Consider the following 23,650-nt stretch of genomic DNA (forward strand, 5'->3'; position numbering starts at 1 on the left):
ATATGGACTGGATCATAGACAAAACTATTATGCTAATGGTCTTATGGCCCTACAGAAGAATTCCCTATTTTTAGGAAATGGCTGCTGAAGTAGAGCTGAAGTGTCATGATATCTGTAACTTGCATCAAATGGTTAAAAAAAAAAAAAGACTGGGAGTTGGAATAGAGCAAATGTGGTAAAATGTTAAAAAGTAGTGAATCCAGGTGAAGGATATACAGATTTCCACTGTACTTTGATTTTTTTCATAGGTTTGAAATTTTCTGAAAAAAAAATAGTTGGAAGAAAATAAAGCTTACATAATAAAAATAGTGAAATTATGTAATGTTAAGTGGAAAAACTAAGGGCATAAAATTATATATATCACAATTATAGCTATATAAAAATAAGAACAAGAGAAAAGATCTTTATTCATTTCAACATTTATTCAGTTCCCACCACATGACAGACTCTACACTAACTGATGGGAACACCTGGTTCCCCTTCAGAATTCTGTCTATGCTGCAATGTTTAACATGCTTAACTGCAAGACCTTGGATCTGGCAAACTCCACCCAAGTCTCAGAGGAGCCTTGCTGTGATGGCCACACTTTGGTACCCTTGGTTTCTAGCAAGTTTCCTGGCACCATGAGGTGCCTCAATAATGCCAATTTCCAGGAGCCCACACTCTGGTAGGGGAGGAAAGTGCATTAACAGAAAGTTTAAAGCGAGTAAGTTCATGGTGCATACATGGTATTACAGCTTTTTAATTATCATTTAAACTCCACCCTTATAATATCCTCCCTCCTCCTCATCTGACTTTATTTTCCTATTCTTCCTCACTATGAATCTGCTCCTTTTTCATGGTATGCTAGTTCCCACTTCAATGCCTTCACTCAACCCATGCTGATCTCTGGGCAAGGAATAACCTTTCACTCCTTTGCGTCATCTGTCCAAATCCTACCCAGCTCAGGTCTACCCCCTCCATGAAACCTGTCGTTTTCTGTGCAGACTTGATTGATTCCATTCCTCTAAGCTGTCAGCTTAACTCTGTATTTCCTAAACATCTGTGGCTTCCTTTGACATCTACCATTGTAAGCATTTCACAGTTTTCAAATACTGTTCATATCCATCATTTCCCTTAATCCTCACAGGACAATCATCATGCCCTTTGCAGATACAAGACAAGTGAGGATCAGTGGCATCGAGTCCCTCACCACTGATCCACAGAGATTTGGCTAGGGCACACAACTGTTAGACTCCTGAGTCAGTCATCTGGTGATTGAGTAGACCCTCCAATATGGATGAACTGGACCACTCTCCTAGTATTTCTTATCTCCATGTCCAGCTTTGCTTTGTTAGTCAATGCTTAAGACTGCATGTTTTTACAATATACACATGTTATTTTCTCTATTAGACTTCATGAAGCCAGGCACAATATCAGATATTTCAGTATCTCCTACAGTCTTGCTACTCAAAGTGTGGTGGGGGGAACCAGCTGCATCTGTATCATCTGGGAGCCTGTTCCAACTACAGTTTGGGACTCTATCCCAGCTAGAGCTACAGAAACAGAAACTGCAGTTTTACAAGTTCCAGAGATTCGTGTTCACATTAAAGTGTGGAAAGCACTGTCCTGTAACACCAACTAGAATATACACAAACCAGAAACCACAAATATTTTGAGACCTGAGGCCCTGGGAATCCTAAGGGATTCTCTGTTTTGCCATCACATCCTACTGTACTCCAGCTGTGAGCCCCCTTCCCTTCGGGGCCTCTCATGGCTCTTTGCTACCTCACAAGGCAGATTTGAGCCTAAGAGTGAGGGAGACACTGAGGCAGTGCCCAGGGGGGATGTTGCTGAGCTTGAAGCCACTACTTTTCTACCAGAGTCAAAAGCAAATGTTGGTGTCAGCTTCAGGGCTACAACATTTCTAAGGAGATATTGGCTTTATTTCTAAGACAAAAATAGCTATTGCTTGAGCATCTGAGCCTCTAGAGGATAAGGGGTTTGTGATAGACAACGCTGGAACTGTTTCTAGACTTGATTTATTGACTTGTCTGTTTCTATTTTGTCACTAATCTGATTGACAATGAAACCAAGGAAATGACTTGAAGGGATTTCTCTGTGTGTGTGCTCTGCTATCAAGGGCCAGGTGGACCTGCTTGGAGCGGGTACGCCCGTGGGTGGGAGGCGTTTGTGTAAGGGCTGTTTGTATGTGAGGAGGGCGTGTGTGGAAACCACACGGGAGAAGTGGGTGCCTCTAGGGAGCTGATTGTGATGTGAGATGTGTCTGCCTGTGGTGGGATCGAGTATATGCGATGAGAGCAGTTGGATGGGAGCAGGTAGGTGGGGCTCCCACTGTAGCACGCGGGAGGGGGTATTTACAGAAACATCTTACAGAACAGCCCCTCCCGCGCCCCCATCCCAATTTTTCCTTTTAGGATATAATTTCCCAGGTGGGAGGCCTTAGGGGAGGGAAAAGGAGGAGTGGAGGGCTTCAAAGGACCAGGAACCCAGGAGCCTAAGGGCTCCTCTCTCGGCGTCGCGCGCGAGGTCGGAGCCCGGGAGGGGGAACAAACGTGGACAGGTGCGCCCCCACAGAGGCACGCGTGGCGACACGTGGAGCATTCATCCTCAGTCCGGGAATTGCATACCCTGCCCTGGTGTCGCCACTTCACTTTTTGTCTGTCCATACTGGCTGGAAGCCTGCGCCCCGTCTTCTCGGTGGGGCCGGGGGAGGTCGACCCCGTTAGGTAGCGGAACCCCGCCCCTCCCTTGTTACTGACGAGCCCCGCCCTCTCCCGCCGCCCGGCGGAGCTCCGCCCCCTCCCCGCCCCCCGCCCGGCCACAGCGCTCCCCTAGCTCAGTCTGGTTGGCCCCATGTTACTGAGCGGAGCTCCTCCGGCCGGCTCCGGCCCGGGGCCGAGGGCGCAGGGGAGCGCTGGAGGCGGCCCGGGGGGATCGCGCAGGGGTGCTGGGGGAGCAGGAGCCGGCCCAGGAGGGGGCGGCAGCGGCGGAGTGGCCAGGTGGCTCCGGGAGCACCTGGGCTTCCGCGGGGGGGGCGGCGGCGGAGGGGGGGGCAAGCCGGCGCCCCCGGAGCCGGACTACCGCGCCCCCGCACCCTCTCCGGCCGCGCCCCCCGCGCCCCCCCCGGACATCGTGGCCGCCTACCGACTGCAGAGGGAGCGCGACTTCGAAGACCCCTACTCCGGAGGGCCGTCCGGTTCCGCTGCACTAGCCACCCCAGCTGTCCCCGGCCCCACGCCGCCCCCGCGCCATGGCTCGCCTCCCCACCGCCTTATTCGGGTCGAGACCCCTGGTCCCCCAGCGCCCCCTGCGGAGGAGCGGATATCTGGAGCCCCCGCTAGCAGCGACAGGGTGAGTGCCACGCCGGGCGGGGGTGGCTAGGAGAGGTGGTCGGCGGTCTGGGGCTTTCAAGAAGAGGGACAAAGGTGGCCTGGCCCTGGCCGGGCCCCTCGGTGTCACGGTTCCTGGCGGACACGATCTTAGTCCCTGACCTCTGGGCTCAGAGCCTTCTTCCACCTTTGTTCCGATTCTCGACCTTCTAATCTGAGACATGTGCCCCAAACTCTGCCTCTATCCCCTGTTACCGCCCCAGTACTAGTGACCCTCCCCATCCCAGGCTCTCCTCTCATAGCAGCTCCTGGAGCCCTAATTAAGGAGCCTTTTTCTAACGGGATTTGAACCCCACTTCTCCCCATTTTATGGCCTTTCTGCCCTCTGGAAGCAGAAGCTCACTGCCCTTTGATCTCTGACCCCCTCCCCACCGGGACAGAACCAGCACAAAGCTCCATTCCTCCAGTTAAGAGAGCCCAAGCATCCTTGCTGGTGCTGAAGTCCCAGGAAGGAGGTAAGGCTGGGTTTCATCCTATGGACACAACAAGAGCTGGCCTTTGCCTTACCCCGTGGGACTTGAGCCGGGTGGACTGTTGTTCTCAGGAGGCAGGAACAGGCAGTATGCAGCTCTTCACCAAGGATGCTGACCACTTAGGTCCAGGCAGGCCCACTCCTGCATTCCTTCCCTTGTTCCCCCAGATATGAGGACAGTCAGTGCTCAGAACCTGTTGCCCAGAAGGGGCTAAGCAGCTGAGCCCACCTCTCCTCTCCTTTTGGCCTCTTCCTCCCCAGGTCCATTCTGAGGGTTGCTAGAGCTTTTTGTGGATCTTCAGGCTTGGGGTAGAGAAGAGGGCTGGGCGTTCACTGTTTCCGAGAACGTTCACTGTGTCTCACAGGCCCGTGATAGAGAAGCCACTCCTTATCCAACCCCAATGTGGCCTTATTCCTCCCTGACAGCTAAAGGCCATCCCCAGGTCCTTCTAGCCCTAAATTCTAAGATGATAACTTTGTGGGCTGCCCTGGCTGTTAACTTACCCCTGGGAGCTCGGCTCTGGGGGTTACTCCCCTCTCCTCAGCAGAGAACACAGTTGTATTTGATTGGAGAGCAAAGTTGTTATCTGAGTCCATTGGCTCCAGGGTTGAGGCTTTCAGCCCAGAGAGCGCTGCTGTTCTACCCGATTTCCTGGGTAAGAGAGATGCATCAGGGTCAGAGCAGAAGCCTCAGGAATGTGAATTATTTTCCCTCTAGTTCCTGCCGTGGGGCATGGCTGCCCATCCTGGGCCAGGATCCTTAGCCTGCGGAAGGAGGCTGTGCTTTCTTCACTTGTCCTTAGGTTCCTCTCCTTTCTAATTGTTCCCTGCTGTTGGGTGATATGATGGTGGGGTTGGTAGTGAGGCAGAGGGAGCATTAGGCCTTGTTCTTACTATTAACCCGTTAGTCTCCTCCTCCCTGACCACTGCCTGTTGGTATGTGGGCCTGAGCTGTCCCTGGCTTTTTTCCTCTCTGCATTGTTTTGGAATGGCATAACTGGCTGCCCACCAAGCCATGGGCTCCTCCAGGACAGGGACTGTGTCCTCCTCATGTCATGTCTCTTAAGTGCCTGACACTTGTAAAGAGGGGTGGTGCATAAATATGTCCTGAATGGTGAACATCCATCGCCAAGATGACCTGAGTGTCAGGGACTCTTCCAATTACAGTTCCCCTTGTACATTTCCCCACAGAGACCCCCAAGGAAGGGGCTGTGCCCACACAACCATGTGGAAACTGACAGCCTCTTCTTACCGAGGGCATCCGTGCCTCACCCTGGATCAGCTCTGTGATCTGTGGGCTGCTCAGACCTTGGAGGCTAAGAGGTATCTGACTCCTTTGTCAGCTGCAAGGACAGGAATGAAATCCAGCAGGACTTCCTAGGAGCCACACGATCTGTGGTTTAGTGGGTGTGTGAGAAGGACCCAGGATGCCATCTGAGCTGGCCCCAGAATTAGGAATGCTGACCTGGGGCCTCGCACCATTCAGAGAGAGGAGCTCCACCTCCTCAGGAGCAGAGTTTGGGGAAATCTTCTGAGGAAGAGCCCTGACTAGATGCCTGAGCCCCTTACCCTAAATCCAAGTGTTGGCACATACCTGCAGAGCTTATAGAGTTGTCCTTCTGTGTGGTTGCTGTTTCCCTAGTCTAGGTTCCCTCTCTCTTAGCCCTGGAGATCCTCTTGGCTTGCTGCTTTTGGGTCACTTCCTAAAGCAAGATGAGGCTAGGGATCAGGGTGTGCCTTGAGCTGGCCCAGTTCTCTTCCTGCAGCCAAGTGGCTCTTGCTGGGTGGGTCAGAACTCTCTGAGAGGGGTTGGATTGTGAGGTTAGATGAAATGGGTAGAAATGCATCTGTGACGAGCCAGGGCAATTGAGGGGACATGAGCCCAGTGAATGTAGGGGCAGGAGAAATAGGCCTTCAGACAGGACCCTGAGGGGCCCAGGCAGGGGGCTCAGGGCCATTAGCCTTCTCCCTATCCACAGCAAGACCCATGGATGCAGTTGGCAGGGGTACCAGGGTGGCCATCTGGGCAGGCCTGGCAGGGCAGGTGTGGGAGCAGTAGGAGCCATGCCCGGCACGGGGCAGGCAGAGCCTCACCATCTGGCCTCAGGAAGACTCCTTCGTGGTGCTGGACCCTGTCCGGCCACCAGGCCATGCTCTGGCAGAGGGGCTGGATTGCTGCGCCTTCCCTTGCTTCACTCCCTTTTCTCAGACCTTCAACAGGGAAAACCTGGTCTAATTAGAAAAGGGGGATGGGATGGGAAAGGGGCCCTGATTAGATGAAGCTCTGAGCTGCCTGTGACCATCTGCAGTGTGTCCTTTGCCTCCATCATGCCAAGATACGGGTGTGTGTGTGTGTGTGAGAGAGAGAGAGACAGAGACAGAGACAGAGAGAAGTGCCGTGAACAATAAGACAGTCAGGCGCCTTGTATGAATTGAAAGTAGAGCTCTTGTTCTTAGCTCATGGAGGGGCTTCTGGGGTTCATGAACTTCCAGAAATTGTGTGCAGATATTTGGGTGCCTGAGTATTTTTCTGGGAAAAGGCTCACAGCTCTCAGATTCTCATTGGTGTTCATAGGGCCCAAAATATTAAGAACTTTAAAGAATAGATTCTGTATCTCATAGATGGTATTCATACAGACTTAGATCCTTCAGGCCCAAATTTGGAAACAAGTGAGCAGACAGGTAGGAAGAGGAAAGTAAAGGATACATTCAGGGCATCCAAAGTTGAACCAGACATGTCTGCCTTGAGGTTAGGCGGGCAGATGGGGGGCCTCCCTTAGCCAGTGTTCATTGAGTGTTTGTGCACCATTAAGTGACACATTAAGTGAAAGGGACTCACCACCTAGAGACCTGGTTCTTGCCTTTTGTGAGTTGTTTGCTTATTTGCTTTAATTTTGTTTGTTAAGGCTTCCACAGAGTCTGGAGGTCTGATCTGTTTATCTCACACATGTCTTCATGTCCTCTGATGGAGATGGAGGAAAAGAGGGGGATCCAGGTCAAGGGACCTCTGTGGACTTGTTAGACCTCTGAACCCTTTGTGGCCCGGGCTGGCTGTCTGTGCTGCTGTTTATGCCGCCGCCGTTGGTCCTTCGAGGAGGGCCGAGGTCTGCGGCTACTGGGGAGGAGCGAGGCAGGCCTGTCCCCTGCCGCTTCCTCACACCGCGGCACTTGCTCCCTCTGGAAGACATCTGTGGCTTGTTGGCTTGGCCAGTGACTCAGTGACACCACAGCCCTGGTGCTCCATCCGTTTGGAGCCAGGAACAGCTGGGACCCTGTGACTGTGGATGGGAGCAGCTGGCTGGGGCCCAGGGCTTGGCGGGGTACCTGCAGCCTCCTCCAGTTGCCCTCCCCACAGAACGCACGTGATACTATGTGAGAGCAGAGGCGGGGCCCACATCCTGCCTGCAGTGGGTCTAAGGGTCTAGCCACGCGGCTTCTCAGCGCCTTAAGGTGTTTCACTCTTTTGGAGCTTTGTGTCTGTCACTGTGAGCTCCTGAAAGATTCAAGAATTTGTTCTTTTTGTATTTAATAATATAATCGTGGACATTTACTCAGCCTCTACCTTGTGTCTAGTACCATTTGAAGCAGCTCATATGTGTTAGACCAGTTGATTCTTACAACAACCCTATGAGGAAAAGTCTTATTATTCCAGCATTACATATACGGACACTGAAGCACAGGAATGTTGAGTCACGCTTGCATGGTTTCACAGCTAGTAAGTAGGAGGACTGAGGTTCCCAGCTGGGCAGCCTGGCTCCAGACTAGCTGCCAGCATCGTGCATAGGACCTTTGCACCTGCTAAGAGGAATCCCACGGAGAGGAAGTGTCCACTGAGCACTTGCTAATGAACAAGGGGAAGGAGACTCTTAAAGAAGGAATGAGGCGAGCATTCTGTGCTGAGCTCACCATTTCCTGAATGCTGAAGACCAGCACTTGCCTCCCAATCACAAAGTGGCCACGAATGTACCTTATAAGGGTCTTAAAAGGGTTGGCAGCATCAATTGCATATCTGTGATGTTTGAATGTTTTACAAGCATAGCATTGCTTTATAATTAGAAAAGGATAATAATAACAAATTTGTTTCATGTGAAGCAGTTTCCCTGGCAGATAAAATTGGGAAAGGCATTCCAATAAGTGGGAACAGGAGATGCAAAAAGTTCATTCTTGGGGAAGGTAAATAATACACCATCTCCCAAACTAGCAGACTATCCAAGGAAGAGGGATTTTGTGGTTAAATACTTTGAAGAAATGCTAAATTAAACAAAATTAGATGTATTCTTTTGGCTGCAGGATTTCTCAGAGCCTTAACATGCTAAAGTATGTTTTAAATCTACAAGTAGAGGAGAGAAGGTATTACATTTCCCAGTTTTTCTGGAAAATCTGTGGCAAGGCACTGTCAGGAGACCTGAGTCCCTGTCTTTATTGTCTCTGCTGCTGCAAGCTGTGCACCCTGGACCAGCACCTAAACTCTGGAGTTTAATGCCCGAGTAGAAGAGATTATCACTAAGGTGAACGTTTATCGAGCACTGACTCCATGCCAGCCTCTGGGCCAAGGACTTTTTACATTTATTGTCCTCTTCCCAATCCTGGGAGGTGGATACCAATGCCATCCCCATTCTACAGATTAAAAAACCAGAGGCTTCCAGACGTCAAATGTAAACTAAAGAAATGGAGAAAAGGGGCAGTAGTAGACTCTGGGGACCTTGCAGAGCCAAAATCCTGTGACATGTGTCCCCCTTGCTCCCCTGGCCTTGAAAACCCCTTGGGTGGGGTCAGGAACTCAGGGCCCAGCTGCAGAGTGGAAGGTCCAACCAGATGGTAGGCCTGCCGGCTACCTCAGGAGAGGCTTGTGCAGGAAAGAAAGTCAAAGCATGACAGCTGCTTTGGGAGGGGCACTGCCCAATTGAACTGGCACAGGAGCAGGGTCCTGGAGGCACTCTGCTGGGTGGCAGGAGGGGAGAAGATCTGGTTGGCAGGAGGTGTGGGAGCCAGGGGGGCTCTCTAGGCAGCAGCTACCCACCTGCTAGTTTGGAAATATTTCAGTGTTCCACCAGCGTTCTGAGTACCAGAGGGTTTGCTTAAATATCAGCCCTGGCTTTAGGTGCCTTCCCTGCCTGTTCCTTTCTTCTGCCCTTGAGCCAGAGGCTTTGATCCCCATCAAATGTCAATTCTCCTGACAGGCTGCTCCTACAGCCCCTACTGGTCATTTAGAGTTAGGATGAATGGGGATCTGAGAGTCTGTGTCACTTCAGAAGATGGAGTCTGGGGAGAAGGAGGCTTTTCGAGCAGCCGGTAAATGTGCATTGAGCACCTACTGTGTGCCAGGCCCTGTGATGGATGCAGTTTACGGCAGTGAGCACATCAGAGCTGGGTAGAGGGCCCCTAAACCAAGTAAATCATGGTGGAGTGAAGGTGTCAGAAGCCTACAGGGACAGCTTCCCTGCACTGAACAGTTTTGCCACCTCTTGTGACCTAGAAGTCACTGGGACAGCAGGCCTGGTCTCTTGACAGGGTCCTCTATGTCCAAGGCAGGTGTCTATCCTGCCAGCCTTCCCAGCAGGCGTCTGCTGCTGCTCCTGATCTGGCCCAGTGGGTGGCTCCTCTGAGCGCCCCAGCCCAGGGCGGGGGCCAGGGCTTCCTGGAGCAGGGTGTGGAGCCAGGAATGGAACAGAGGAACCATTGAGCTGCCCACAGAGCTGCCACCTGGGTGCCCACGGGCCCTGTGGGCTGGCGCTGAGATGCCCACGCTGGCCTGGGAGGGGTCGCAGCTCCTGGCACTGGCCCAGGACTCCAGTGGGAAAGGTGCTGCCTGCAGCTCTGACCGGGCTTGGTAAGGGAAGGAGCTGGGGCCTCTGTGGAGCTGGCTGGGGAGAGATTTGGGCCAGGTGCTGCTGCTCACTAAGCAGCTTCCGGGGACTCAAATCCCTTATGTGTCCACCCACCCCACCCAGATTCATGCTTCCTCCTTCTGAATGAATAAGGAAAAGTGTTTCCTTTGTCCATTCTTCCTTCCTGTTTCATGTGAACTGAGTTAATAAATATTTACTGGGCACTTTTAGGCATTGGGAATTTAGCAGTAAAGATGGTTCTTGCCCTCAGGAAGTTCACAGTCTGCAGGAAGACAGATAATAGAACAAGTGGTCACTACACATTGTGATGATAGCCCAGTACAAAAGCCCTAACCAGGCCTGGGGGATAGAATAAAAGGCTTTTTGAAGAAAAATAGTCTGATCCAGGCAGAGGGAAAGCCTTTGAGGTAAGAAAGTGATTATAGAGCTTTCAGGTAACAAAGTGACCCAGGGTGGGTAGCGAGAGACCAAGGAGGAAATTGGAATGTTTAAATCCCTTTGACTTTGACTTTTTCTGTGGGCCGTGGAGAGCCATTGTGAAGTTTAGGCCAGCAGGTTTGGTGATTCAGTTATTGTTGAGTAGCTGCCACTGTGAGTGTGAGGCTGGCTGTCAGCTGGGATGGGTACCCAGTGAGCTGGCTCCAGTGCCCCTTGGTCAGGTGAGTGGAATTGTGGGTGCCCACTGTTCTGGAATGAAGCAGCTCGGCAAGTGGTGGGGAGTGGATTTCTTTTCTCTACTTTCTGGAGGAAGGAGGTCTAGGAGTGGAGGGCTCTGGGGGAGCTAGGCAGTGATCCAGTAGAAACATTTTCTAGTGCCTTTTGTAAACCAGGTGCTTATTGGAGATGGAGACAAAAATGACGAAGAGCCCCAGGCTAGTGGGTGAGCTGGTAGTGGTGATGGGATGATCTGAGGTGTGGTCTTCTCAGAAGCAGGCAGAGATTCGAGGGAGGTAAAGGAGCTGAGGGTCTTGCATGGAACAAGGTGAAACAAGTGGGAACTGAAGAACTGAAGGATGAGATGGTAGGAGCTGTTGGGACATGCTTCAGAGACTCCTAGAGGGACCTATGGGGGTGCAGAAGGGGTCCCTGAGGTAGGAGGTTTTCTTTCTCCATTTCCACCTTGCTAGAGGTCCCAGGTCCTGTAACCCAGGGCAGGGCGTTTACCTCCACAGCCTCCCTGCCCAGCTGGCTCTGATCTGGCCCAGAACCAAAGCCTAGACAGGGATAGGGGAGAGGCGGGAGCAGCCCCTCCCCCACGCTACAGGCCCCAGAGCTACCTCTTGTCAACGCCTGGCAACCGGTGTGCAGTCTCCCCCCAGCCCAAGGTGCTGGCAGCGTTGGGCAGGCTGGGCTCCATCTCTGCCTCCGCAGGTCCCCCCCAAACCAGTGCCCAGCTTCCAAAAAGACTCTATTGTCCTCAGCTGCACCCCACCCTGAGTACCTTGCACTCCTCTGCAGGGTGTGCAGCTTGCGGTTCACACTGCCTTGGCTGGGAGTGGGGAGACGGAAGGGTGGCCATGAGCCACTTGCGTGGGAGAAAGAGGTGGTGTGGGATGGGGAGGGCCAAGGCCAGGCCCTTCCTGTTCCTGTCCTCTGAGAGCCCAGGGGATTTCAGCCCACAGAGCCCAAACCCTAGCTTTCTCAGGGCTGTCCTAAGGTTGTCTCTCTCCCAGGACAGCCAAGATGCCCAATAGTGACAAGTTAGCAGCACGATTTTGCACAAAGGGCACAGGTCCCATCCTGGTTCCTCCACTTATGTGGAGCAGACTTGGGCATGTTGTTCTCTACCTGCCCTGAGCCTCCATTTCCTTAAAACAGGGGTAATAATACCCACATGGCATTGTGATGGATGTTTTGAGGATAAACCAGCGAACTGTAGTATCAAGTCAGTACTCAGTCTTTCCTTCCTTGATGGTCGGCAAATATTTGTTCAGCATCTGGGAACACAATGGTAGGCATGGACCAAGCTAATCCCCCAGTTACTTGCTGTTCCTGCTTGCTCTCTGAACTGTTCCAACACCTTTATAACCAGTACTCTGAATTAATTCCCTGTTAAGTCACCTGGTGTAGGCTCTGGTCCTGCCTAGACCCTTACTGAGGCAGGCCTTAAGGCCCAGAGCCTCATCCTGTCCATTTAGCCTAGAGGATGGTTCAGAGGCACAAAAGTAACAGAAATTAACAAAAAAGAAAGATGTACTATTCCATTGGCAGCCTAGTGGGGGACCCTTGCAAAGGAAGAGCCAGAGCTTGTGCCCATCCATGCTCCTGGGCAGCATGCCCAGGATTCTTGCCGCCATGAACAGAGCATTTGGAGAGGAGTGGAGATGTCTCTCAGATGTCTGAAGCCTGCTTATCTCACTCTCTTCCCGCAGCTGGCAATCCTAGAAGACTATGCGGATCCATTTGATGTTCAGGAAACTGGTGAAGGCCCAACAGGAGCTTCAGGAGCCCCAGAGAAGGTCCCCGAAAATGATGGCTACATGGAGCCCTATGAGGCCCAAAAGATGATGGCTGGTAAGTGATGGAGTCGTGGTAGGGGCATTGCTTCCTGAGGCCTGAGTATCTGCAGATCAGGCTCAAGGTCACACAGGTCTAAGGACTGATTCCTTGGTCCCTAGAAAATATGGAGAAAGCCTTTGCTGGATCCCTAGGGAGGGGGGCCATTGCCTTCAAGACAGTCATTTTGGAGAAGGAGCTGGGATTTGCAGTGCCTGAGACCTGAGATGGTAGAGAAGGTCATACAATGAAAAGTCAGACAATAGAAGCACTGGGGATAGTCAGGCAGGGCAAGCTGTGGTGTGGGCTGGGGGTCAGTGATCCCAAGAAAAGAATCACTAGCTTTAGGGAAGATGATGGGTTTGAAATGATGGGATATCAAAGTGAAACATCTTTATGGCAACTGGAAACACGTGACTAGAAACGCAGATGCAGTGTACATGATATTGGGCAAGTAGTTCAAGAAGTGAGGACAGGGAGAAATGAATGAGACCTGGCCCTGGGGAACAGAGGTCAAGAAGGATCCAGAGAAAGGGACCAAAAGAGGGTGACCAGAGAGGAGGCAGGGGTGAGTCAGTCTAAGCCAAGGCCCCAAGGCAGGATGAAAGGAGGTTTGTTCAGGGGCAGATAGTCATAGTGCTGGGCATACAGGAGAGCTAAGATGAGAGAGGCCAAGAGGGGCAGTGAAGGGCCTCGAAGGCTGGAATGAGGCATTTGGACTTGCTCCAAAAGGGGGAAGGAAGCCATTATGGATCCTTGAACAAGAAAGGAACAGGATGAATATAGCATTTTAAGAGGATTACTGAGGCTTTGGTGTACAGAACAGACTAGAAGAACTGGGCATCAGAAAGATGAGTTAGTAGACTATTGTGGAAATTGTTGAGGCTTTAAGGGACCAATAATTAACACCCCTTTCTTCCCCTCTGGGCTTGGAAGTAATAGAGAAATAGGAGTAAGGAAACAGACAGATGGAGATAGTAATGTCAGCTTTATTACTGATAAAGTTGATTGGAGAACATTACTTAGCTATGAGACCACAATGGACCTCTTAAAACTTCTCCATAGAATTAAACTTGCCCACTCAGGCTTGGGCAATGCAGGACAGCTCTAGGCCCCTGCACAGGGGCAGGAGAAGAACCAGAATGTTCTCTCTGCAAGTAGGCAGATACAGGAAGGAACTGGCCGGTCAGATAAGCTGCTCTCCCTCCCTGGGAGAGGTGGGGGAGAGGGCAGAGAGCAGCAGGGAGTGTTATTCCTTGGAACCCAAGAAACGTGAGTCTGTAGAATGGAGGGTCACCCTAGCAGTAATCCAGACATGGAGAGATGAGGGTGAATGTCCCTAGATATTGGTGATGAACACATGGGATTCAGAGAATGAAGGAGGGCCAGGACCAGGGAGAGCAGTGTAGTAGACAGAAATGGAGGAAGTGAGAGGGTGGCTACCACATTTAGATCACAGGGGTATGGACCCCTAGGAGGTCCCTGAGTGCCCTGGAATTTTATGTGAAAATCTGCACATTTTTCTGGAGAGTAGCACCATAGCTTTTACCAAATTTTCACTGGGGTCAGTGACCCCCAAAAAAGGATCACAGAACAGACTAGAAGAATTTTGCAGGAAAGTGGTGAGTTTGAAACATCGAAGTGAAATATCTTTATGGCAGTTGGAAATGTATAGATGCAGAGGGTGCCGTGAGACTGGGGAGTGAGGGCAGGGAGAAATGAATAAGACGTGGCCCTGGGGAACAGAGACCGAGAGAGAGGAGATCCAGGGAAAGAAACTGGGGGTGATCAGAGGAGGACAGTCCGTGATAACAACTTGTCAAAGGGGAGAGTTTCAAGGAGGGGGTGGTCAGCAGTATCTGAGCAACAAAGGATTTCCTGATTGTGAAATGACATAACTTGGGATACAAGGAAATAAATGGATCTGGGCAACAAGGAGGAGATGGACCCTGCCTCAGTTTCCTAAATGTGTAAGCCTCAGCACCCCAGCCCCTGCTGGCCATTGCAGGATCTTTTATCTTCTTTCACTCTGGTGCCTCTCTGCCCCTGCCTCTGCTGGGTGCCATGCTTTTGGAACTCTAAAGGTGTTTTGAGGGCAAGGGACCCTGGATGTGTCCCTCACGTCTGTGGGCTCCCCACAGAGCCAGAGCATCTTCTCTGAAGGCTTATGGCTGGGGAGCACTGCTGGGGAGCTGAGCCAGGCGGCTGGAACTGCTCACCCTTCCCCACTGCCTTGCCCTGGCAGAGATCCGGGGCTCCAAGGAGACGACAGCTCAGCCGTTGCCTTTGTATGACACGCCCTATGAGCCAGAGGAGGATGGGGCCAGCCCGGAGGGTGAGGGGGCCTCCTGGCCCCGAGAGTCCCGCCTGCCCGAGGATGACGAGAGGCCCCCTGAGGAGTATGACCAGCCCTGGGAGTGGAAGAAGGAGCGGATTTCCAAAGCCTTTGCAGGTGAGTCCTTGGTGGAGAGGGCAGGTCTGCTGGGGCCTCTGAGCAGCTTTCTAGACTCAGGGGAATGGGAGGAGTGGACCACAGGGGCCAGGGGAGGCCCAGGAGCTGGGCTTAAGGGAAGTGCAGTTGAGTCTGCACCACGGAGAGCAGCAAGTTGGGTAGTGTGGACACAGCGCTGTGTGCAGGGTCAGGGAATGACTCACTGCATCACTACCTCTCAGAAGCCAAGAGACTTGGGCCACTACCATCTTTCGGGAGGTGGTGTATATTTAAAAATAAAGAAATTCCAAACAAAATGATAAAACATATGGCATATATTAAAAACTTACACTTAACAGAAGAAGGCGTTTAACACTCCATACAATGAAAAAAGCTGTATGTATAATCTTTAGAGAGACTAGCCCTGAATTAGAAGGCTGTCTCCCAGTGGTCGCTGTGCCAGACCAGGGGTGACTAGCCCCAAGGGGATTTCTCAGGAGCAGGACCCAGTGGGAAGGGGGAATTTCTGAGAAATCCCCTTTGCTGAATGGTCAGGTTTCTCTTGTACCAAGCACTCCTGCGTTCATCCCAGGCCCGGAGTCCAACATGGAGAGGGTCTCAGTGGATAGGACAAGAGCCTGAATCCTTGATTCCGTGAGACCATGAAAGACCCTAAATTCCATTAGACCTCATTCCACTCCCATGTCCTCCTCTGTCTTCCCCACCCGGGCAGTCAGACTGGGAAACCACAGGTTTCTAATTTGTTTCCTGTAAAGCATACACCACTGAGGATGGGTCATTTATCTCCAGAAGTCTCCTTGGAGAATCAATACTGTTTGGATTGCTTAATGGGAAAATCTATGCTCGTCATTAGGAAACCTCGTTAGCAGTCCTGCAGTCGCCAGTGGCATCACTCTTCTAATTGTCAAGGCTTAGGATTGAGGGTGTGAGGGGTAAATTTCAATAAAACATCTGCCCCAGTGTCTGAATTTTCCTGACAGGTTATCTCAGTCTCGCTGCCTGTGAGTTCCCATGCTGCAGGCGGAAAGGGAGAAGGGGGGCAAGGTGGGAGGTGCCAGGAGACTGTAGGGGTGCCTGGATGTGGTGCTGGGAGATGTGGGCAGCTCCTTGTCCCACTTTTCCTCCCTGCCTGGTCCCTTTGGATACTGGAGGCTTGTGTGAGTTCAAACAAAGGGTACCGGTAGGGCTGGCAGAGCAAGACTCTGGTCCTGCTGTTTGCCACCCTGAGCCTCCCACCCTGATGTGGTCAATGTGGCTCCACCCAGCCGTCTGAAAGTCCTGTTCTTCCTCAGAAGCACCTCCTGCCTCTGCTCTGACCCTCTTACTTTCTAGGCTGTCCTGTGTCCTGGCTCTGGGTTTTGGCATCTCAACCTCTGCCTCTCTGTCTCTGTCCCTGTCTGTCTCTCTTCTCCCTGCTGCTACTGGCTCCAGTTGACATTAAGGTCATCAAAGACTTACCTTGGCCTCCACCGGTGGGACAGCTGGACAGCAGCCCCTCCCTGCCTGACGGGGACAGGGACATCTCCGGTCCAGCCTCACCCCTCCCTGAGCCCAGCCTGGAGGACAGCAGCGGTGGGTCCTGTGGGTGCTTCTGGCCAGGGTGACATGTCCTCTCACCCCTCAGGCCTTGTGGGATTGGGTTGGAGGAGTTGAGAAGTGGGGCAGAGTTCAGAGAACCCAGGAGGAATCCCTCTCATACTGGAAGAAGATGGAAGGGGCAAGGTACACATTCCTCCCTCCTCTAAAGGTGTGGGGAAGGTATCTTCAAAGGGAAGCCCCTTCCAAATATCTTTCCCACCATACCATAAAAATCTACTATTTTAAATTCACTTCTTTGGGCAGAGCTTTGCCTGACCAGATCCTTCAGCAATGCCTATAACTCCTGAGGCGGGGGTGATGCCAGCAAAGGAAGTGTCTCATTCCTTAGAGTAAAGGAAAGATCTGATCTTTGCATCTGGTGATTGAAAGACAGTGAAGGCTTGAAAGTGCTACAGGGAGAGAAAAGGGCTAAGTGGGGAGAAAAAAGGCACTGAACACTTCATCTACATTCAGTTTTACCCAGAATGGGCAGCCAAGGGTGTGCATTGCATCTGTGCAAACAGGGGTGAGCACCTGTTTGTACATTTGTGCCTGAGTGTGAGTGGGTATCTTGTAAATACAGGATGAAGGAGAGTCTCTGTCACCTGTGCATGTGTGCTGGTGCCCGTGTGGCCCACTGGCTTCAGCCCTCCCTGGGTGGACTCAGCGGTCAGGCCTACCCTGTCTGGGAGGGCAGAGCTGCCTCCGCTGGGCTTCTGTGGCTTGAGGAGGGGAGCCTGTGGCAGCGACCTTGGGGGCGGGGGAGGGGTGGGCTGGCTGGCGGCTTTGGGCAGGATTAGCCTGTCAGGATGGCACCAAGGGGAATCGGATAATTGTTCTCAGATCGATAAGTCATTTCTACAGAATGGCTTGGCAGGGTGATTTGGAGAACGGTAATGAACTCTGAGGAGGAGAAAGAAACAATATTATCAGCGCTGAAGCCACCCTGAAGGGGACGGAATAAGGGAAGGCAGTCAGCTGCTCCAGAGGGAGAGAAGCTTAAGTGGTTTCTTGTGTTGCTTCTCTCCCCTCCCCTGCCACAGTGTGGGGACTGGGAGGCCCTGTGTGGCACAGGAGGGATAAGCCCTGCCCCACACCTCCCCCACCAGGAGATGGACCCAAGATACTGTTCCTAGAGCTGGTCAGGCCCAGGAGCATGCTCCACCCTTCCAGAACATTCCTTTGCCCCCTTTTGGGAAATGGGGTTGGGGCACTGGCTATTCTATAGGGCTCTACCTCTAGGGTCCTCAGAGCCTGTGACTGATATGTTCCCCACAGCCCAGTTTGAAGGATCTGAGAAGAGCTGCCTGTCACCTGGCCGGGAGGAGAAGGGGCGGCTCCCTCCCCGACTCTCTGCAGGGAACCCTAAGTCAGTCAAGCCCCTAAGCGTGGAGCCCAGCAGTCCCCTGGGGGAGTGGACAGACCCAGCACTGCCTTTGGAAAACCAGGTGTGAGTGTCTGTGTCCAGCTGGGGCCTCTCCCCTCCCGTCCCCCCACCCCCTGACACTGGCTTGTCTGCAGGGGACACCCAGAATGGGTGGGCTGGACAGTGAGGGACCAGGCAGAGATGTCCTCTTCCTCTCTCTTGTCCTCAGCTGGTACCACGGGGCCATCAGTCGAACAGATGCCGAGAACCTGCTCCGGCTGTGCAAGGAGGCCAGCTACCTGGTGCGCAATAGTGAGACCAGCAAGAACGACTTCTCCCTGTCCCTCAAGTGAGTGGGCCAGCCCGCTGGTGGCTCCAGGCAGGATGAGCCTTCAAGGTGTTGCCGAGGGGAATCGGTGGGAGGACAACCGGCAGGACAGGAGGAGGCTCCAGTATCTCCATTTCCAGCCAAGCTGGGGAGAACTCATCCCCTGTGAATGTATGCTGACTCTGGGCCAGGCCCTGGGCATCTGGAGAGGGCTGAGGCTCAGCCTCTGCTCCCAAGGAGCTCGGAGTCCATTGAGGGAAACAGTCGAGCTGTAGAGTCCAGCCCAGAAGGGTTCGGTCACTTTCTAGCTTTGTGGCCTGGGGCCCCCTTAACCTCTCTGGGCCTCGGTTTCCTTTCTTATAAAATGGAGGAATAATAATGTCTGCTTTATAGGGGGAGGTTAAATGAAATAAGCACTTAGCCTGGTGCTAAGTGCTTAATAAATTATCACTATCATTATTAATAGAAATCCAAGATGTTCTAGAAGCACAGACAAGGAGATAGAACTTTGCGTGTGGGGCTTAACAGGGTAAGATGGAGGCTGGGTCCTGGGAGGGGGTTGGAGCAGTGGACAAAGAGCTGTTCTTGTTCACTGAAGAAGTGGGCAGGAGATCTGGGTGCTAGTGGCGGACAACTGAGCTTTAAAGGGTCCTGGAAGAGGCAGGTCCTCCTCCTCAGCCTTCCACTCTGGGCATAGATATACAGACTAGCATCAGCCTCCCAGGGTCTCCTGTCAGGATGGCCAGTCCTCTCCTTGGCACCCAGGAGTTCTGTCTGGTAGAACCTGCACCCCACGTGGCAGCTTGTCAGAGTGCTGTGTCCATTCACATCCCCCACCGCTACTGGGGCATCTGTACCACTTCCTACCACGTTTCCTAGGGGGCGTCAAGAGTACAGGTATAACCCCACTTCAAACATACCCAATATATGGGAACTAGGGAGTATTACACAGATACATTTGAGGATAGTTATTTAACTCCCCTAAAAGACAGTGGAAAAACACCAGACTATAGTCAGATAACCTGCATTTCATTCTTGAGTTTAATAAGACTAGTTACGTGACCCTGGGCAAATCACTTAACCTCTCTGGGCCTCAGTTTCTCCCTTTGCAAAATATGTCAATGAATACACCTCTTAGGTTTCTTCCAGCTCTTATGCTCAGGGAGTCTGCTAATTCTACAGTCAAAGGAGCATTTAGGGAAAAATCATTTATCAAAAATTTGATTTACATAACTTCAGGAACGTATATTGCTTTAAAAATTATAGTTAAGATTCAGAGAGTATCTACTATGTGCCAAGCAGCACCATCTTCAAGTCAACTACTGCCCTACAAAATTGATCTCTTTTTTATAGAAGGCAAATAGATTCAAAGAGGTATGTGACTTGCTCAAAGCCACCAGCTAATAAAGTGCCCAAAGCAGGATCTGAACCTAGTTCAGTCTGACTCCCAGAACCACACCATTCCATTGCACAGTTCCACCCCTTATTAAGTCTGGAATGGTCCAAAGCCAGGGGAGACATTAGGGGTCTGGCGCCCTGAGCAGAGCAGAGCAGAGCAGAGCAGAGGAGAGCCTGTGCTTTGCCTTAGGCTGGGGAGTGAAAGGGGGAGACAGGCTTGGACGCCACTCCAGCCGGGTTAGACCTGGCTCTGCCAGCATATGTCTGCCAGAGCCACATTTGCATATAAATGGCTTCTCTGAAATACAATTATGGTTTCTCTTCTCTCCGTAATGGAAGGGCTTTCACTGGTAATTAAACAGCTTCTTCCAAAAGCCATGCCAGCCCTGGCCCTGCGGCTCAGCTAGTCCCACCCTGGCTCCCTGAGCGTCAGGCAAAGGTTCTGCTGTGTCCTAACAGACCGTTGGGACTTTGTCCCAGGAGGTCAGTCATCCAGATGGAGGCTGAACTCTCAGCTTCCAACTCAGTTTTCTGGCCACTTGTTGCCCTTCTTGACCAGGTCTGTCCCTCAGGGAGAAGATAAAATTACAGTTTTCAGGAGAGATAATTCCCCCAAGTAGACCATGGAGAGGGGACTGTCCCCAAACTAAGAGCGCAGGGCCCATGCTGTTGCCTGTAGCCTCCAGCCTGGGTTTTGGCATAGGGCGGGGTTGGGGGGGAGTGACCACTCACTGCCTCCCCTCTCCACTGCCCCAGGGGCTGTACATTCTCCTCAGGCCTTTTGCTCTTTTCCCCAAGGCCTGCTTGGTCTCTGTAGCTTCAGCCATTATCTCAGACCTGCAGATGAAGGATACCCCCACACCCTGACACACACACCCAGCCCTGGGGCCTCTGGCCTGCTTGCATCTGTATTTGAGGGGGGAGGGAAGAATGGGATTAAGGGCCCTTTTTTCCTTCCCTTCCCTTTCCTCTTTAGTCTCCCCACTCTCCCTGCTTTCTCATCTTTGGGCCTAGGGAAATGGGTCCAGTCAGAGCCCTCTTTGTACCCAGACAGGGGAAGCAAGGGAGAAGGTTTGCCAGCCTCACCTCTCAAGGGTGGGGGCCACACGATGAGGCAGCCCCCTCACCAGTCCCACCTCCTACACCAGCTTCTGAGCCTGCCCTGGTCCCCACATCAGCTCTGACCAGCAGAAACACTCAGGCTTCAGGGCTCCTCCAAGCCTTATTTCCCCCTTGCCTGTTTCCAACCAGGCCTGTGGTAGTTTGGACAGACGTTCTTGCTGGGACCTGGCCAGAGCTCTGAGCAGCAGGGTCCTTGTCTTGTGGGCTAGGCAGTAATGCTGATTTCCTGGATTGTGGTGGGGAGATGGGAGAGGCAGTGGAGCGAGTCCTCTCTGAGGAAGGGAATGGAGCTGCAGCCTCACCGATGATGTCATCCCAGGCAGCAGAGCTGGACAGATGAGCTGGGGGAATGGCCCAAGGCCCAGTTAGCAAGAGGGTGAAGGGATGTCCCCAGGATAAGGAAGCTGAGTATTCTCAGACTTGAGGGGAATGCCCAGAGCAGCTCACCCTCCTCGTCTAGTCTTTGCAAGAAAGAACCTCAACCAAGATTCCCTTGATTGTTACATCTTTGCACCCACTGTTCTGCCAGGGGTGTCTGTGAGTCACTAGGAGCACCACCACCACAGATGTCCTTCCGCACAGCTCAAGGAGGGGGAGGCTAAACTGGCTCTGGCCACATAGGCTGGGGGGCAGGGGTGACTGGGTGGGGGGTGGTGCTGATCGCTCGTTTCCACCTGCACACACCCGGTACACTCACTACACACACATTCTCGGCACACCCAGTGCCCTCACCACAAAGCCAATGCCTGCTGCTGCCTACTCCCCAAATCCTCTCCATCCCCTCCCTGCATTCTGGACTGACCTCAACCTTCCCTAGTCACCTCCCGCCCTCAGCTGGCTTGGAACAACCATGTTTGCTGCCAGGGGAGGGGAGGGAAGAGGGGGTACTGGAGAGGGCCCCACTCACCAGGTCTCCCCTCCTCTTCCCAGGAGCAGTCAGGGCTTCATGCATATGAAGCTGTCCCGGACCAAGGAACACAAGTACGTGCTGGGCCAGAACAGCCCACCCTTCAGCAGCGTCCCTGAAATCGTGCACCACTACGCCAGCCGCAAGCTGCCCATTAAGGGGGCCGAGCACATGTCTCTGCTCTACCCCGTGGCCATCCGGACTCTGTAGATGTGAGGCCCAGGCACTGTGACAGATCTGGATCCAGCCCTGTGCCCGTCCCCTGGCTGAGGGCTGTGGCCCTTCCCGGGTCCGCAGGATCTCTCGAGCGTTTCTTCCCTTCTCCCTGGGATGGAAGCTGGAGATTCCTTAATTTATTCTAAAGGGGAAGGTCCACTGGGGCCTCGGAGTAAGAGAGGCAGTCTGGAGCTGAGGATAGAGGGATCCTTGGGAAGAAAGGATAGCTCCTGGAGGAAGGGGGCTTCAGAATGATGTCCTGAGGAGTTTAAGATCGATAGTTCCAGCCCCTTTCCGCCCCTAGGGCAGAGGTGGCGACCCCCTACTCCACCACCTTCTTCCCCGTGGTGTGGAGAGGTGGATGCGGGGTGGAGCTGTACGCGGCCGGCGGGGTCGCCCGACCACCTCCGCCCGCCCCCACCCCAAACCCCGGTGGGCTCCTTCCAGAGTCTGGTGCGGGGCTTCGGGAAAGCAGACCCCTGGGAAGGAGATGGCATGGGGGCGGGGAAGGATGGGAAGGGCCGGAGGGAACTTGTGCAGGCCCCGCGCCGCCCCGGCTACGGGCCAGAGGCAATAAATAAACCCATTCCTGCCAGGCACAGCCGCGTCCGTGCCTCCAGCGCCGCCCCCCGGGCCGACGGGGGAGGGAAACAGCAGAGCGAGCACTGATTGTATTTATAAATCAGTTCTGGAGCAGACACAGGCCGGCTGTGAAAAGCACTTTCGAAGCATCAAGTTCCTTCCTTTGACGAGATGTCAAAACATCCCCCTCCGCCGCCGCCGCCGCTCCCACCCCGGCTGGGGGCACCCAGAGCCGGCCGGCCGCGCGACGCCCTCTCCCCGCCGCCCCGACGAGCGCCAACTCCCTGAGAGCGCGTCCAGTTTCCTGCCAACAGCCATTTGTCTGGGAGGAGGGGAGCCGCGGAGAGACAAAGGGGCAGCGCGCCAGACGGGAGGGAGCGGGGAGGCACTGCCACGCGGAAGCCGTGCGCCGGCGGAGGCGGGAAAGCTGGCGCGACCGACTGTGTTCCCTTTCCAGAGGAAGCAGAGACCGGCCTCATGCCCTTGGACGCACTTCCTCGGAAGGATGGGTACGGCCCCCGACGCCTGCGGCCAACTGGTCAACCCGAATCTCCCTGGCAGCTGTGGCGCCGGGTCCTTGGCTGAGCCTGGCAGGGTTGTCCGCGCGCGCCCCCCGCTGGCCGTGCCTCTAGCCTCAAGGCCACACCACCGGATCGCCCCGGCCCGCGCCCACTGCTGGAACCCGGGAAGGCCTGGGGCCCAGTCCCTGGAAATAACACTGGGCCGCCAGGCAGAGCTGCTGTCAAACCACCTCAGGCCCGTCCTCCTGCTCCGACGGGCAAGCTAAACAGAAACTCCCGCCGACGACCTGGCAGAACTAACACCTGCGGGAAACGGCTGCCCTGGGAGGCTAGTCTCAGAGCCCCCTCCAGAACCTGAACTTGTACCCCTCAGTGTGGTGTGAAGCAGGGGATTTTTGATTTCCTAATCTAGTGGCTGGTTTATCGAAATCGATGATATGTAATCTGACAAATGTAAGAATTCTCTAAGGACAATGGAAAGGATCACTTGAAATTAGGTCCTGCTTCAGAAATTCCTTCACAGAGGTTGCCCTATCTAAGTAGACATGGAGGGCATTCAGTTATTTTGCAGATGAGAAAACAGAGGTCCAAAGAAGCTAACTGATGCGCTCAACTGTCTCTTCACTGTCATATCGCTACCTGGAAGATTCATGTAGGCACAGGTACTCAACCCTCCCACTGCTCAGAGCAGGGGAGTAACTGAGGTCTTGGAGCAGGCCAGGTGTACTCAGGCTCCCTGTAGGCTCCTGCTATGTCCCACTATTCCCCCACTTTGTGCTCAGCCGACCTTCTCCAGAATCCCCCACACCTCTCTGCCCCTCCTGATCAGGCCTCAGAAGCTGCACACTTGCTGCCCTGAGAGCCTCTCTGTTAGGAAAGGTGCCCCTGATCAGGGAAAGGGCTCTCTAGCTGGAGTATTTGGCTTGGGGTGGGGCGATGGTTCCTTTATTCAGTGGATACTGGCAAGCTCA

General features: G+C 53.3%; 2 protein-coding genes across 5 annotated transcripts in view; one reads left to right on the forward strand and one right to left on the reverse strand.

Moving 5' to 3' along the window:
- Positions 1-2,838: 2,838 nt before the first annotated feature.
- SHF (Src homology 2 domain containing F) lies at positions 2,839-23,279 on the forward strand. 4 transcript variants are annotated; one of them, XM_015237224.3, is made up of 7 exons: positions 2,839-3,354; positions 12,086-12,227; positions 14,455-14,661; positions 16,093-16,233; positions 17,518-17,689; positions 17,835-17,954; positions 21,384-23,279. In XM_015237224.3, the coding sequence occupies exons 1-7, from the start codon at positions 2,857-2,859 to the stop codon at positions 21,568-21,570; spliced, it is 1,467 nt and encodes a 488-aa protein (XP_015092710.2). In that variant the 5' UTR covers positions 2,839-2,856; the 3' UTR covers positions 21,571-23,279. The 4 variants fall into 4 exon arrangements, with proteins under 4 accessions (XP_015092710.2, XP_072818616.1, XP_072818617.1 ...); XM_072962515.1 differs by lacking the exon at positions 16,093-16,233; XM_072962516.1 differs by lacking the exons at positions 16,093-16,233; positions 17,518-17,689 and having other exon boundaries at positions 21,384-21,545.
- Positions 18,957-23,650, reverse strand: part of DUOX1 (dual oxidase 1) — a 36,151-nt gene continuing 31,457 nt past the window's right edge. Inside the window, exon 35 of the mRNA XM_072962511.1 lies at positions 18,957-20,794. The gene's annotated coding sequence lies outside the window, so the exon portion shown is untranslated. The remainder of the gene's footprint in view (positions 20,795-23,650) is intronic.

This window comes from Vicugna pacos, chromosome 6 (assembly GCF_048564905.1).
Source record: "Vicugna pacos chromosome 6, VicPac4, whole genome shotgun sequence".
In the NCBI taxonomy this organism is placed as follows: Eukaryota; Metazoa; Chordata; class Mammalia; order Artiodactyla; family Camelidae; genus Vicugna; species Vicugna pacos.

Excerpts from the sequence above, each read along its gene's own strand:
- SHF (XM_015237224.3), top strand. The coding sequence starts at position 2,857 with ATGTTACTGAGCGGAGCTCCTCCGGCCGGCTCCGGCCCGGGGCCGAGG. Across the intron at positions 3,355-12,085 it reads CCCCCGCTAGCAGCGACAGG|CTGGCAATCCTAGAAGACTA; the intron begins GTGAGTGCCACG and ends CTCTTCCCGCAG. Across the intron at positions 17,955-21,383 it reads GACTTCTCCCTGTCCCTCAA|GAGCAGTCAGGGCTTCATGC; the intron begins GTGAGTGGGCCA and ends TCCTCTTCCCAG.